The sequence below is a fragment of the Chinchilla lanigera genome, unplaced genomic scaffold, assembly GCF_000276665.1.
Source record: "Chinchilla lanigera isolate Chin_1 unplaced genomic scaffold, ChiLan1.0 scaffold00002, whole genome shotgun sequence".
NCBI lineage: Eukaryota > Metazoa > Chordata > Mammalia > Rodentia > Chinchillidae > Chinchilla > Chinchilla lanigera.
Window position 1 is genome coordinate 9,711,966 of NW_004955403.1, and position 16,734 is coordinate 9,728,699.

General features: G+C 37.6%; 1 protein-coding gene across 1 annotated transcript in view; it reads right to left on the reverse strand.

Annotated features, from left to right (window-relative positions):
* Positions 1-8,865: 8,865 nt before the first annotated feature.
* Positions 8,866-16,734, reverse strand: part of Col3a1 (collagen, type III, alpha 1) — a 37,189-nt gene continuing 29,320 nt past the window's right edge. The window contains exons 39-51 of the mRNA XM_005373324.2: positions 16,449-16,610; positions 16,237-16,344; positions 15,210-15,317; positions 14,459-14,512; positions 14,270-14,377; positions 13,830-13,883; positions 13,353-13,460; positions 13,037-13,090; positions 12,832-12,939; positions 11,729-12,020; positions 10,607-10,794; positions 10,002-10,244; positions 8,866-9,295 (exon numbers count right to left, since the gene is read on the reverse strand). Of these exons, the coding sequence (XP_005373381.1) occupies positions 9,149-9,295; positions 10,002-10,244; positions 10,607-10,794; positions 11,729-12,020; positions 12,832-12,939; positions 13,037-13,090; positions 13,353-13,460; positions 13,830-13,883; positions 14,270-14,377; positions 14,459-14,512; positions 15,210-15,317; positions 16,237-16,344; positions 16,449-16,610 (1,734 nt within the window). The 3' untranslated portion in view covers positions 8,866-9,148. The remainder of the gene's footprint in view (positions 9,296-10,001; positions 10,245-10,606; positions 10,795-11,728; positions 12,021-12,831; positions 12,940-13,036; positions 13,091-13,352; positions 13,461-13,829; positions 13,884-14,269; positions 14,378-14,458; positions 14,513-15,209; positions 15,318-16,236; positions 16,345-16,448; positions 16,611-16,734) is intronic.

Sequence of the window (16,734 nt, forward strand, 5' to 3'; positions counted from 1 at the left end):
CAGTCCACTGATTGGATTGGCATTGCGCTAATGCTGGTATACTGGATACAATATAAGGGATAGAAAGAGGCTTGTCTCACTCGCTCTTGTTGCTTTTGCTGTCTTCCACTGGCATGAATTGTTGCACCTCTGCCATGTGCCACCCTGCCTTGGAGCCAGCTGAGTATGGACTGACATCTCTACAAACTGTGGGTTAAATTTTTGATGTGGCACACTCTTTTGTCTTTGAGTGTCAGGTATTTGTCTCAGAAATGACAAAAGAGTAACTAAAACACCTTGTGTTGAAGCTCCAGCCAGCAAAACATAACAAAACTTGAAAAAAAAAATTCAGTTTACTATTCTAAGCTCTCTGGCCTAAACTATATGCCCATCCCTGTCTCTTACAATGCCACATGAAATCCATCTTCTATTTTAAGGTGGACTAATTTAAGTTACCAAATATGCCTCCCAACTCTGTGTCTTTCCTCACAGTATTACACATGGCCCCTTTTTTCTCTCTAACTGAAAGACTGCTGAATTTTGGGGCATGGTTACAGTACTGGTGCCATATTTTGATAACTTTCATGCCTTTACTGCTTAACTGAATCATACTTGTATTCTATTGTGCAACAAATTTTATCCTTTTTAAGGGCCATTCTGAAAGTATGATCATCACTGGGCAGTTATTTTTATCATATATCTTATAGTTAGTCAAGCAAAATATAACAATTACTCTTGAATGTCTTTGTGTTGTTTCATGTGAGTTCAACCTGTCTATCCTCCACAATGGATTTTTAAAGAGAGACAATCATGTGTTCTCTCTTTCTATAATGCTTCAGAGACTAGTGAACACAGAGGACCTTTCAGAGGTAACGTAGTGCTCCAGTCATATTCTTTCTTCAAAGCTAAAGCTTTGGTTGATCTATCAAACTCACTATGTAGCCCAGGCTGGCCTTGGTCCAACACTACTGGGAATTGTTTTTACAGAGAGATCTTGCCAGTAGCTCTTCCTGAGGATTTCCCTCAACCACCGAGACTCCCTCACTGAAGGTAACTTCCACCAACTAGGCTCTGGCTCATAGTCAGCAACAGTCAGATTCAGAGGCACAAAGACCTTTTCTTCTTACTATGGATTATAAAGTCTTTGAAAGACCGTCTCAGTTCCAGAGCTTCTTCAAGATCCTTCACAAATCTCACTGTCAGTTGAATGTGGGTCAGCTCTCCTCTCTGGTCAGCCTTACCTATCTCATTTCCTTGTAGACAAGTATATCCCCTGAAATGACTCTCAAACAACTTTTAAAAACAAACTGCCAGCTTGCATTTTGTTTTGAGAAACTCAACCTAAGACTGAAATTCAATATAATTTTTAACTGTGCCTATTTAATTATGGGGCATCTCATTTTCAAGATTGTGAGAAGCACATCATTGCTTTCACATCATGACTAAACTAATGTGAAATAAAGCAATTACCATTTCTAAATTTTATGAGACACAAGGGCAGCCTGACATTTTTTTGATAAGCATCGTGTCAGATATAGCCCAAAGATGCCAAGTAATTCATTTTTAGTGAAAGCACACAGGAGTTTTAAAAAAATGTGTTTCTGAGAAAAGTTTAAAGAGATGAGAAAAAGGGAGGACCAGAAATATCATCAGAGAAGAATTTGTTTAAAAAATATTGGCCACAGATGACCATCTTTTAAAAAATTTGTTCATGAAACTAACTCAAAATTGATTCTTGCTGTGATTTCTGAGAATTTTTGGTGTGGCACACTGGAGAACACAATGATTTAGGGAACACTTTCATGTGTGGTCTGCCATATAGAAGTTTTTGACCAATAATATATAAAGTTAGCTTAGTGAGTTATGACTCAGTGGGGAGTTATGTCTGAAAGGAAAATATTTTGCACATTTCTGACTCACTTATAAAAATAGGAGCATTCCTTTAAGTTAAAACCCAGACAAGTACGACATTAATATAAACTAGAAAAAGTAAGATCACTTTGATGTAATTTTTAACTGCTGCACCATTATTTTTTAAAATGGTTCTTCTATATTTTTCCTGTTTATTTATTTTTCACCAAAGTTAAAGAAATATTTTCTTTATGGATAAAATAGCATCACCATCATCTTTGGCCCAGATTATTGCAAGGGACTCCTAACTCATGAATTCTGCTCAAAAAGAGAACCCATAAGGATCCTCAGAAATTGTCAACCAAACAAGATCATCCATTACTGTGATGTCCATCTCACTGAGTGCAATGCCTATTCTCCCACTGATGGCCAGAAGAAGTGGGGTGACTGTATAATATCATCAAACGCACATATGTTTTAGAGGTCTAAAAGTGCTAATTCCTTTGCTACATTGGAAAGCAGCCATAAACTGATACTTTTTGAGGCAAACCTGGACCTATTATCACCCTTTCTGTAAGACTTCACGTAATCTGTCCTTTTCACCATTTCTGAGACCTTCTCTTTCACTCATAGCACTGCTACATGCTAACTTTGCTCTCACCACGTTGCCTTTATTCTTCCTTAAACACAACAGAAATATTCCTCTTCCTAAAAACTGCTGCTCTGACTGCCTGGAATAATCTTTAATAGTCCTATACTGTTTATTTCTTTAAAGATGTTTGAAAAGTTTGATGTGAATTTTAAACTATGGACTGCATGGCCCCTTATATCTATGAAATCTAATATATGCTTGTGAGTTAGTATCAGTTTAATTGATGACTGGAATTTAGAAAATAAGTGAGATTGTCAAGGAAACTTACTAGAGTAACTTTAGTAATGAGAAGAGGAAGATGATAAAGATAGAGAAGAAATGGTCTAGTGTTGGGAGAAAATTCATTTAAGGTACAATATTCTGTCAGTGCATGATTTGCACTAGATACTCAACAAACATTTATGACTAAGTGAATCATTAATAAATGGATGTTAAAATGAATTTGGTACCTGAAATAGCTATTGTTATCCTGGTGGTAACTAAAGTTTTAATTCCAGTTTAAAGTAACGTTCTGAATCACTTGAATTGGTAAAATTTTATAACTGCTCTATAATAATTCCCCAAAGGCATGTGCTTTTCCTTTCCACATGCACCACTGACATAGATTAAGATTTTTTTTTTGGTCCTTTTGAGAAGGGTCTAGCTATGCAGTTCAGGTTGGTCTTGAGCGCCCAAACTGTTCTTAAACTCACAACAGTCCTCCTGCCTCAGCCTCCCGAGTGCTGGGATTACATGTGTGCACCACCATGCCTAGCTAAGATTTTTAATTTATGATTCTTTTGCAGAAAGTGTACAATAAATACTTAGACCATTTAGTGTAGTGGCCTAGAGTATTAACTCTGTAACTAAATTGTTTGGGATAATATCTAAGCACTCCTTTTTTTAATCTGAGTAACATTGGACATTTTACCTAATCTTTTGCGCAGTACTTTCTTTTCTTATTCTTTCTTTTCTTTTCTTTTGTTTTTCTTTTTTCTGCTTCTATCTTCCTTTCTTCCTTCCTTCCTTCCTTCCTTCCTTCCTTCCTTCCTTCCTTCCTTCCTTCCTTCCTTCCTAATAGATATCCAGAATCCCCAAAATGGCGCTGCCCAGGACACACACTTTTTTATTCTTCTTCAGACCCCTGAGAAAAACTACCTACTCCATTTTGCACACTCACCAGCTAACTGCCAATCCCCTCCAGTTATGACACATCCCCTACCCATATTAACTCCACCTCTAGTCCAGTCTAATAAACCCACTCCCCAGCTCCCTGCTCTGAGGGTCCTTACAATCTCCTGCAACCTTCCCATGCTGGCAATAAAGGCTTGTTTTTCTACCACTGTCTCTTGCTCTATCTGGTGCCAAACCTAATCCTTCCTTCTTTCCTTCCTTCCTTCTATCCTTCTTTCCTTCCTTTCTTCCTTCCTAACTTCCTTCCTAATTTTCTTCCTCCCTTCCTTCCTTCCTTCTATCCTTCTTTCCTTCCTTCCTCCCTAACTTCCTTCCTAACTTCCCAATTTCCTTCCTTCCTTCCTAATTTCCTTCCTTCCTTCCTTCTATCCTTCTTTCCTTCCTTCCTCCCTAACTTCCTTCCTAACTTCCTTCCTTCATTCCTAATTTCCTTCCTTCCTTCCTTTCTTCCTTCCTTCCTCTTTCTAAAGTGACTAGCTCCTTACAGAATTAAAGGGAGTAATACATTAAGTTTAAAGAGACTAGAATTCTTGACCCATACTAAATTGCTCATTAGTTGAGGTGCTATTATAGCAGATTTTGTGCAAAGCATAGAGAAAGGCCCCTTCATGGGATGAATATGTCCTTTATTTAAGAACGCTGGGTCTGTGAGCCATTTCGTTCATAATTTGGACCTGGGTGAGTCTTCAGACCTGTGTGCATGCGGAAGTAAGGTCTGTCTCTTGAACTGGATCTTTCTGGTCATTATTGTTTATAGGAAAGCTGTGCATGACTCCTCCAGATGGACCACTTACCAGCACCTGTGTAGTAGGACCTCTGCCGCTTGGCCACACTCAGAGATAATTGTGAGTTAGGCCATTTGTTTTTTATCTTGAAGTACTGTAGTTTCCTGCAATTACCATTTTCAGCTTTTTTTGGTAGTTTAGTGCTGCCCTCTGTTCTTCACTTACTAGGATCTTGTCATCTCCATTGAAATCAAGAAGCTTCTTTCAGAGGGATTTTTTTTATTTCCAAGACTATAGATACACTTACAATGAGGTGCTGGCTCACACCTCACCAAGGGTCTCTCAAGACCTTAGTGGTCTGCCTCCAGAATCCATTTAGAAGCTGAATGGTTATGTCATATATGATAAATTCATTGCCACAACTCCAGCTCTCAAATTTTGCCTTGTATTCTTGCTTTGCCAGGAAGTTTGTGATGTCTAAATTGATTTATTTTGGGCTACTTCTGAGGCCTGGGTTCAGCAAATCAACCAAGTTAATAATTATTCCTAGAATTTGTTGTTACATTCACATATTAATAACATTTTCCAAATTGCTTAATTTTCCTTTGTTTAGTATTTCAGAATTCCTACACATATTGCCTAGAATTTAGACAATGTACATTAATTTCTTCCATTCTTTTCATTTGCAAGTCACTTCTTAAGGTTGACCTTTGAATTATTCCCTCTGGTAGCATTCTGGGATCTGGTCGTAGTTCATGCTTGGAGACAAGAAGCAGTGGTGGAAATGAAGTATAGGGAGACTAGACCTTTTCTTGTACATATCTTACATTTTAATAAAAGTAAAAATAGTTCCAGGCAGGGATTAGGAGTCCATTTTTAAAGGGACCCTAGAGCAAGAGACACAACGTGAAGCAGGAACATTTAAAGAGAATTCTTAACAACCTTTATTAAAAATCCCTGAGTCCTGCTATCTACCTCAGTCATAGAGGCATCAAATAGAGAGTTAGAAAATTTATTTAGGATTCTGTTGGAGTTCGGTGATCTGTAGAGTGAAGATTTATATTAGTTTTTTATCTCAAACATTTAGTAAAGAAATTGATTTCTTTCCATAAAAACAATATATTTTAACTCAGCCAGAGAAAGGGCAAATATTTCCTTCTGTTCTTTGAGCCAAAATGTTAGGGTTTCAATGCAAATTCTATTTCTGCACACTACCAGTAAAAGCAACCGTATTCTAACACAGTCCTGAAATTTCTCATGAAACTGAAACAATGTCATGTAGTGGAGGCCACTCATCCTGACTTTGACCTCAAAGTGCAGGACATCCCCTTGGGTCATAGATAATGAATCCTATTTTCAATCACTTCAAAATTCTCATCACTCCATACAAGATAGGTATTCTAAGTTCTAACTAGTAAAAACATTTGTTCAATATTTTGAGTTTCTGCTGCTTTCCATCTTGGAATTTAACACTTGCTGGCCTCACTGAGATACTTAGCTCTCAGTCTAGACCAAGTTTTGCTCATGAAGGTAAAAATGTAATTAATACTCTTTATCTAAAGTTCAGGGGAACTCAGAGAAAACTACAGCATCGAAGATTAGAAAATAATAAAAACTGAAGTGAATGTCTATGTTCAGGGCCCTCTTTAAAATCATACTTCAGAAACATCCTACTGAAACTACCATAAACACTAGATACTGGTGCCATTTATGGCACAAGCGACCATACTTCTTTTGAAATATGGCTATAGTTGCCCCAGATGCAGCTGTGACCACCACGAAAATGGTTTTATCCTTTTTACTTTATTTGGCATCCCTGTCACAGTAGATAGAAAAACACCTCCCTTAATGTGTCCGCAATCTAACTCCTGAAACCTGTGAATAGATTATATTGCATGAAGCAGGAAGGAATTAAGGTTGCAGACTGGAATTGAGGTTGCCTATCTGTTGATCTTGAAATGGGGTGATTATTATAAATATTCATTGGGTGTTCCATTATCATAAAGGTCTTCAGAAAAAGGCACGGTGAGCCAATGTCAGGGTGAAGCATCATGGAAAACGTTTGACCAAATATTGCAGGCTTTGCAAAGGGAAGCGGCATGAACCTAGCATCTGGATGGCACTACAGCCTGGGGAAAAAAAGAGCACAGTTCCTTCCTAGAGTCTCTCAAAGGGGGCATGACCTGCTTGGCACCTTAACTTTTGACCTCTAAAAATGTCAAACAACAGATCTGTGGTATAGCAAGGCATGAAGTCTGTGGTACTATGAACTGACACAACCATCTCCAGGTTGAAATTTTGCAGGTGTGTATTTTGATTTACCAAAATCGGGTCATGTCTACATACCAACTCAATGAGAGTCAGGGAAGCCGGGGTCGCTGGTCTGTTGGTTTCTAATCTCCAACAGGGTTCACTGGACTGTAAAGTCCTTGCAGTGAGATGGGGTTTTAGTGACTAAATGAACAAGTGGGCAAGAAATAAAAAAATAACTCTATTAAATAAGCTGAATATTATGTATCAATGATGTACAGTGTGTTAAATATATATATAATATATATAACATATATGTGTTTAAGATGCATATATAACATATATATGTTATATATGCATATATAACATATATATGTTAAGATTCTAAAATTTTAGAATTTTATGTCAATATACTATTACAATATAATGTAAAGATATATTTTACTTATACTTTTCGTATAAGTAAAATATCTCTGGAAAGGTGCACCAGAGACTATTAATATTGGTTGCCTTTAGGTTGGAGCACAAGTTTACCAAGACTTGATGTTTGCATGATGGAATTTTTAATTTTGAAAGCATTATTTTCTCAGTCATATAGTGTAAATAAATTTCAGATTCTAAAGCCAAGTGTACAAGGCTACTATTTTTGTTTGTGATAACCCAGTAAGAAATTTGTAGTGAAGAAGAGACGGGCCCAAGAGGTCAGTGTGGCAGTGTGAAGGTAAGGATGGTAGAAAATGCTTTATTTTGTCATTATTTTAAATATTTTAGTACAGGTTGTATTTTTAATTAATTTTTAATTTTATTTTTAACATAGTTTCTGCTTTTAATTAACAAATAAAAGTTGTATGTACTCAGCATGTAGAATGTGATATTTTGAAATAGGTATACATTGTGAATGGCTAACGAGTTAATTAATATATGCCTGAATTCACGTACTCATTTTTGTGTGGGTAGAACACACACACAAATCTACTCTTTGAGCAATTTTCAAGAGTATAGTACTGCATTATTATCTATAGTCTCCAATTGATACAGTAGATCTCTTGAACTTATTTCTGTTGTCTAACTGAAATGCTTCCACTAAAATCTCCTCACTCTCACCTATCCACAGATCTTAGTAAGCAAAATATTAATCCCTTTCTGTGAGTTAAACTTTTCTAGATTCCTCAGAATAAGTAAATCATGTAGTATTGATTGTTCTTAATATTAGTGTGTTTTATTAGGTCCATTTTACTTTTAATAAATTATCAGAATATTTTCTAATTATTCCTCCTTGGAAAATATCAGTTTGCTACTTTACTGTGACTAAGGACTGACCATTTCAAGCAGAATGATCTGTTTTCCATTTGCCCCAGGGGTTCCTCCACAATTCTGCAGGATTTCCTACAGGGCATTTTCTCTATCCTGAACCTATGTCATATTACTTCATCTTCTTAAATCATTGCGTTATTAAACTAAAGAGTTAGAATTTAATCTGCTTTTCATGAAAATCATGAGTTTCTGGACAGAGACATGTATTTGTCAAATCCACGAATAGTGATGAAAACCAGGAATGTTTCTTTATGATATTTTATTACAGGTGTCTGTAAGGAAAAGAAAGATCAACAACCACATACAAGTTTACAAAAGAAATTTCAAAACATTTTGTGTGTTGTTATGACAAATGCAACCCTGTAATTGGTTTCACGTCATTGATTTTTACAGGATGAAGGGAGAGATTCCCCTATGGCATGTCAACTAATCTTTCTGAAAGGAGACATAAAGATACTGTTCATCTATGGTTTGAATGCAGGTCAGCAACTCTGATCTAGAATTTTAAAAGTGAAAGTACATTAGCACCATAACACGTGTTGTTAGAGCCTCCGTAAAGATTTGTAATCTTCGTCAGCAATGACTAGGAAAGAGAGAAGCACCTTTAAAAGCAGTTGGTATCAATGATTAGAATAATTGTGGCTTTAAAAATATCACTGCAAATCATTGCACTACGCTATATTTTTACCAATATCCTAGAAAATTAACAAACGATGTTCACAAGTTTTGCCCACTTATACATCTGTTTGGTCTTCTGGAAGCCATGGAATTTATCTGTTTCTGACCATTTGAGGTAGTTGAAATAGGGTGGTCTTTTCTAATTTCCCGTTTGACTGTTTCAGAAAGATTATTTTTTACTGGTTAGCGCTGGTTAGTCATTGCTCCACAGACGGGCTAGGATTCAAAGAATGTAACACAGTGTGATTGTAAGAGTGTGGAAGTTTATTTATTATAGCACCATTGAGACATTTTGAAATTGGAATTGGTAAAAAAATAAAACAAAAAGCATTTGCACAGTATTGGGTGGAACAGAAGAAAAACACACATACTTTCTTGTTTTTGTCAAATTATACTTTTTTTCCAAAAATTTTGGAAATAAATAACTGGAATTTAGTTGGTCACCTGTACTGGTTGACAAGGTTAGAACAAGAGGAACACATACGGAATGTGAAATTTTTGCAGGGGATTTCAGACAGAGTTTGGCTTATAAAAAGCAAACAGGGCCAACGTCCACACCAAATTCTTGATCAGGACCACCAATATCATAGGGTGCAATATCTATAATTGGTAGTCTCATGGCCTTGCGTGTCTGGTATTGGAAGACTGTTTTGCTCCATTCCCCAGTGTGTTTCTGTATAAAAAAGCAAAAAAGCTTAAGTTAGAATGGCATAATTACTTACACAGTTCCTCTGACTGATCAAGCTAGAAAATTTTCCTGCTGTAAAAATGTTCTCAGCATATCATGTTGTCTTTTGTACATACGAGACCTGCTCTATTTCAAGTTATAATCCTTCCCGTTGCCAAATAATATTCTCAATCAAAGTCCTTGTCAGAATTGAAGGCAAACCTGTCACAGCGCCAAGAAGCCCGGTTCTGGTCTTTGTAACCAGAGAGATAGTTGATTTACTAAGAAGTGGATAGGTCACTCACTGGAATTTGTTAACATTAGCAGTGGGCTCCCCCTTTGTTCATAAAAGTAAATAACAAGAGACAGATTCAAAGTCAATGTTTAAAATTTCATAAAAAGTGTGTATATTACATTAAGTTCATCTAATAAATCTGCAGACTTTATTAATCTTAAGAATGTGTCCAGTTATCTGATAAAGACTATGTTGTGGGTTTAAATTTTAAATTATTTCCTTTTAGGAGTTAAGATGTATTCAACTTTTGTAATAATTAATCCTCCCTGAAATGAATCGGTAGATGCTACATAATTCATAACAGATGTCATTGTTTGTTCACCTGCTTATTTTAATTTCTCCTTTCCAAAAGAGAGTGATAAAACTAGATTCGTTTAGTGCAGCATAACCTGTGTTTATAAAGATGCTGCTACTTACAGTGCAACCATCTTCTAGAACTGTGTATGTGAATTTGCTGTTTCCTTCAGCCTTGAATTCGCCATCGTTTGATCCCATCAGCTTCAGGGCTTTCTTCACATTCCCAGTGGCCTGGTCCATGTATGCGATGCTGTTCTTGCAATGGTACGTGATGTTCTGGGAGGCCCGGCTGGACAGCAGTCGGAGGTATGCCAACTGTACTTCGAGCACATCTTCAGGAAGTTCCAGGTTGCCGTAGCTAAACTGTGACAGGAAACAAATAAGATTCATCAAACGTTTCAGCTGCAGCTTCACATAAGGGCTGCATGTAATACTGCCATGGGCACTGCAATACATACTCTGCAATACATATAAATTCAATAGTAATATATTTTTATTTCATGGCAGAGTAAAGGTCGTCAGAAGTAAAGGAAAGGTGTGCTTGCAAAGTAATTCAATCTAGTTTAGCTGTTACTGAGAGGCATTTGAATATATAAAATCATTTCTTTTTAATTAAAAAGAATTCTTTTCTATTTATTAACTGATTTAGCTTTGGGATTAACAGGAGGAAAAAAACATGTCAGGTAATTACAGGCGACTCATTTTCAAAGCCATGTCCTTCTTACCTGAAAACCGCCATCCATGGTCTCTCCAAACCAAACATATTTCTTTTCAGCACCAGAATCTGTCCACCAGTTTTTAAGTGGAACGGCAGAAGGATTGGCGCTTAGGCATGTTTCCCCGGTCTCCATATTACAGAATACTTTGATAGCATCCATCTTACAGCCTTGGTTAGGATCAACCCAATATTCTCCTGCAGAGTCACAATAAAGGAACAACTGGAATTGGTTATAAAATCCAGTAATGAAATTTGGAGCGGAATGAATATGTTTGTATATTTGATAAGGCATTCATCATATTGACCAGTAATGTCTTTACATATGGCATATGGAGAAACTTTAGGTTACATCTGCAAGTTATCTATAATTATAGAAAACACTAAAATAAAATAGACTATCTTGGTTTTGAATAACAATGATTTACTAAGTCAAGAGCTTCTGGTTGGTGCCTAGTATTTACTGCCATTCCTTCATGTGAAGGAAGCTTAACAAGCTAGTTGTCTAATCCAGATTTGTGTCGATATACTTAAACCTGACTGATGGCTATTTTAATTAATTTGTAGAAATGATTCAGCAAATACAATACTCCATGTCAAGACATTTGAAAGCTTAAGATAGCTTTGCTTTTCAGGAATAATTAACCCAGCATACATGCAAAATCTCAAACTATGCCAATATTCATCCCAGTTCTATGTAGTACTCGGAAATTTTGTTTCTAAATCTGAAAATTTTAATAAGTAGATTTCTTATAATAATTCCAGTGCAACAAATATATAATGTAGTGATCAAGTTATAATAAAATTATAAATTTTAATCCAACGAACAGTGATGAAAATTGTTGCATTACATCAGTTTGTGATGTTCAGAAACAGTAAACTACTATTGTATTAATGTTCCTACAAGTGCCCTTAAATTTTCCTGTATTTGAAATGTGCAGTTATTTACACCGCATTTTACACCTGCAAAGATTTTCTTCATTGCAATCTTACATTTGATTAACATTATCTAAATACTATGATGACTTCGAATTATTTTCCCCTCACAGTGAAAGCTTGCCCCAACAATTCCTAATATAAACTGCTTTCCCTATAACCTGTGGTCATGGGTGTTAGAGATTCCCATACGTACCACTCTTGAGTTCAGGATGGCAGAATTTCAGGTCTCTGCAGTTTCTTGCAGGGTTTTTGCGGGAACCATCAGGACTAATGAGGCTTTCTATTTGTCCATTAACAGATTTGAGTGAAGACATAATCTCTTCAGTGTTGATTTTAAAATCCATTGGTTCGTCTCCATAATATGGTGCAAAACCAGATTTTTCAGCGCCTCCAATACCAGCAATGGCGGCACCTCCACCGCAGCAAGGCCCAGGGGCACCAGGGGGTCCAGGAGGACCTGGTTGGCCTGGGTGGCCTGGGGAACCCTAAAGTAGGAAAATATACATCATTGAAATACAGTCTCGTTTGGTCCCCCATGAAAGATGATGCTACTAGTCCAGGAAAATGCATTAAAAATAATTCACACAGTGTGTCACTGTCTATTAATGAAATTTTACTTGGCTGTTTTTGTAGTCATGTGATAACCCATGTGGAAAGACTATAGTTCATTACCAAGTAATAAACTGTTCCAATTTGAAAGACTCAGTAGTGTTTGACAAATTTTACTATATCATTCTTTCTGTATAAATGTTGTAAGCAACTCTAACACTGACACAACAGAGGAGATAAAATCAGGCATTTTAACTTTCTGTCTTTGGGCTGATAACTTATTTGTGTGTCAACAGTCACACAGATAACTTATAGAGGTGATGTGTTTTTATTACACTTACCCCAGAGGTATGGGATAGGGAGGTATTAGAAATGACGGAATCAGTAGCAAAACAGAAGTCACGGAAGTTATTTGTGAAGTAAGTGTATTACATAAATGCAAATTGTTATGCTATGAGACCTTGTGTGAGATCAACACTGGTATGGTTCATTTGGGTCATTCAGCAGATGTCATCAGTTTGATATGACAGCTATGAAAGTATAAGAAAAAACTTCTCCCTGTTATAGTGTGGTGAGAAATGTCTTAATTGTGGGCAAGAATGTTGTTTAAAGTCATTGTTCATTTTCTCGATGAAATGATTATGCTGTACTTAACTCAGTATCTCAGCTGAAAAATGCTATATAGCATTTCTGAAAATGTGAAGAGCACAGCAAATTAAAGCTGCCTATGCATAAGTGATGTCTCACCTCAGATCCTCGTTCACCTCTGTTGCCTCGAGGCCCTGGTGGCCCGATGGGACCAGGATGTCCACTTGTTCCATCTTTGCCAGGTGGTCCATTGGGTCCAGCAGGTCCCTAAGAAATTATATGATATCATAATTCTAGAATATCTTCCTGTAGTGCAAACATTATAAAAAATGTGACTCTCCCAATGTGTATCTGTGGTACTTACTCGGGGGCCTGCAGGTCCCGGACTACCAACAGCTCCCTGGTGACCAGCAGGACCCTGGACAGAAGGGAAAGATAAATATAGGTGAAGCTCTCAAAAAGGCTTAGGAAGGTACATTCAGTATCAGATCAGGAAATGTGGTGATGTGGTGGTCATCAGTGAGGTATATGGTGTCCTCTTTCTTCACTTCCCTCATTGTTTCATGCTCTTATTTCAACTAAGCACTCGGGTCCTTTCTGCTATCTTCTAGCATGTACTTTTAGAGATGGAATTTTCTACTATTAGTCTCTAAAAAGTTTCTAACAACAGATGAACTTACTGGAGAGCCAGGGGGGCCTGGGTTGCCAGGGAATCCTCGATGTCCTTTGATGCCAGTAGAACCACGTTCACCAGTTTCACCTTTGTCACCACGTGGGCCTTGAGGACCCTTCACAAACACAATTTAAATTAATGTCATATATACACATACACACTGGAGAGACAAAATAGAATTTGCAGTGATTCAATCTACTTTATGGCATTCTATCGTCTAGAAATCTCCACTGACAGACACTTCCTGCATGAAACAGTAAAGATTGCTTTTGTGGTTGTCTTCATTTTTGACTGCTAATGCCACACCATCCCAATAATTGATGTTTATGTTCTTGGCCCCAAGGAATTTTTGGGATCAGAATTGCTTTCAGTATCATCAAAGAAGAGTTTGTTTACAAATTTTGTCATCTTCTTTTCCTGAACATGCCAGAAAATAGAATATTTTCTGCACTATACAATGAGTTAAAAGTAGAAATCAACTTACGGGAGCACCTCGGGCACCAGCAGGACCAGGAGCACCAGCAGGACCAGCAGGGCCCTAAGGTGAAAACACACCAGTGAGCAAATTCACAGGGTACTGTCTATGCTTATTGGATATGTATTGTTTCTGTTACTCATTTCACTGAGATAAATGACAGTATGCATGGTGTTGCTGGAAGTTATTCTTGCATTCAGCCTTGCGTTTATCCAGGAAATAGGTAGTTGGTTTGATTAATACAGTTTCAGGTGTTAGTAATGAATTCTTCATTGACAACTGCCAGAAACACCTTGATTAGCGCATCTGCCTATGGGATGACTTGCATAAAAACTGATAAAGAGAGCTGATACTTTGGTTGGCAGACCTGACAACCTACCTGCTCCCTACAAATCTCTTTAGTGAGGAAAATAGACAAGTAAAGAGACACAGTGCTTATTAGAACTCACCGTTTCTCCTCTGTCCCCACTCTTTCCAGCTGGACCCACAGGACCAGCAGGGCCTGGATGACCAGGAGCACCAGGGGCCCCAGGAGAGCCATTTTCACCACGATCACCCTGGGAACAAATTCACAGATTCAAACATATATTCAGCAATCAGTTGCTTCATAAAACTCTTGCACATGTATTTCTTTATACCTTGCTACCAGGAGATCCATCTCGGCCTGGTTGACCATCTGATCCAGGGTTACCCTGATTTAAAAGAAAAAGGAGAATGTGAGTCAAGTTTCTTGAAACTCTCCGATACTATATGAAGAATTCATTCTTAACTAGGCGGGTGCAAAAAGGTTGTTGGGGCTGGAAACCTTTACTATTACAATGGGGCTTGGCTCCTCAGAATCACAGTACCCAACTAGATATGTGGTCAATCTGTCGTACTAAATTTCACAAGGTGGGATAGAGATGCTCAGGAAAAAAAGTCTGAAAAAGGTACTTAGAGAGATCTACTAAGTAAGTTTTGAGTAATAGACATCTGAGCACTGATAATGGAAGCCTACAACTAATTGTATCTGTTTGTAAATGCATACAATTATGCTTTGTCAATAGAAAATATTAGTTCAAAAATGAAAAAGAAATAATACAAGACTAATCAAAGAAAACTATAAACTATTTTCATCCAGGAAAAATTGTAAGTCAGGGTTTTCTCCAATGATTTGTTTAATTTCAAGATCATATTTTTCCATTAATATTATTTGTTGGATAAATAGGAGTGGCCTTTTAGATTATTATACCTTGCAAGAGAAGAATCTCTCTTGCAGGCAAAGAAGTAGAACTTGGCTATGTGGTCATATTTATCCCCTTAGACATTAAAGGTCCATTTGACTTTTCCTTAAATAAATCACTAAAATTCCTCTAACCAGTTAAACATTGCACAAGAGTTGCAACTTACGTCTCTTCCAGGTTCACCAGCAGCACCAGCCAGACCAGGAAGACCCTGGGGGCCTGGAGGTCCACGTTCACCATTGTGGCCACTGGGTCCTGGCTTCCCATTTTCACCCTATGCACAAAGGGATAGAAGACATTTTATTTCAATTGAGAAATCAGTTTATATTCTATAATCAGATCTCTTTATTTCTTAGGGAAAAAAAATCTTTTTCTACTCTAACTCTTTTTAAGTTTTTTCTTTCTTTTTTTTCTGTTCTTTTTAAAAAATATTTGCACAATAGGGAGTAGGTTGGGGAGAAGCAAGTATCTTATATTTTTGCACTTGCCTAGTGAATCGGGATGCCAAAGGATGAGTAATTACACTGATTATTTTTATAATGCATTTTAACAAGAGATGAATAGATATACAAAGATATTGCAAGAAAGAATAATCCGGGCCCATCATGAAACTATAGCGCCCATTAGAATTAGGTTTTATTAAACACTTGTCTCTGCATGAAGCATATACTTAGCATATTTATTGTATAAATTGAATACACTTAATGATACATTTTAATTTCAGCACAATGTTACCTGACATTTTTTGAAAGACAAGTTTAATGTCTCTTGATGTGAGCACTAATCAACATGGACTGCTACCACCCCACTTACTGGAGGAGTATTTTAGATGCTAAACAGTAGAAAGCCATGTAATGCTGCAGAGAGAAAATCATGAGTGCGAAATGACTGGAGAGTAGGATCATTTGAATCCATGAGAGGCTTTTGTAGGTCTGTCATCTAACAGGATTTTCCCCTTCAGGATTAACAGAGGGGTTGGAGATGGCAAGATTATATTTCAATGATATTAATTTATGTACTTGCACCCAAGGCTGCTTGGTTAAGATTTGCTTTATGTTCTGGGGCCCTTTAGCGTTTGTTTTTGCCAAACTACAAATATAAAAGAAAATCACCGCCTGGATAATTTACACCTATGACGGGAACTGGATGCTATCGACGGAAGCGAGAGTCCAGGGAAGCAGAACCACACTCACCTTGATACCCTGAGGACCAGGGCTTCCCCGAGCGCCTGGCATGCCTGGTGGTCCTGCAAGACCCCGTGCTCCGGTGATCCCTGCCAGTCCAAGTGGGCCGGGGGCTCCCTGTTGTGACAGAAAATGAAGACTTAGCTCAGCCTTACATGACTATGTTCTCCTCTCCTAAATCAGTGATGGAGAGCACTCAATACAGCAACGGAGCCACTCACCGGAGGACCTTGGGCGCCGGGTGGCCCCTTCTCTCCTGGCTGACCAGCATCACCTTTTGGTCCAGACACTCCGGGACTTCCAGGAGAACCGGTGTTACCTGCAGGACCTGGGGGTCCATCCTTGCCTGGAGCGCCGCTGGCACCGGGAGGGCCTGGGTTCCCCTATATAGAATTGTTTGAAATTTAAGTATTTACTTTGAAAAAAATAATTTTTTTATTCCCCCTTTTACCTAGGTTTCTCAGTGTAGAGATAAATGGATCCGCTTTCTGAAATGCATAATGAAAA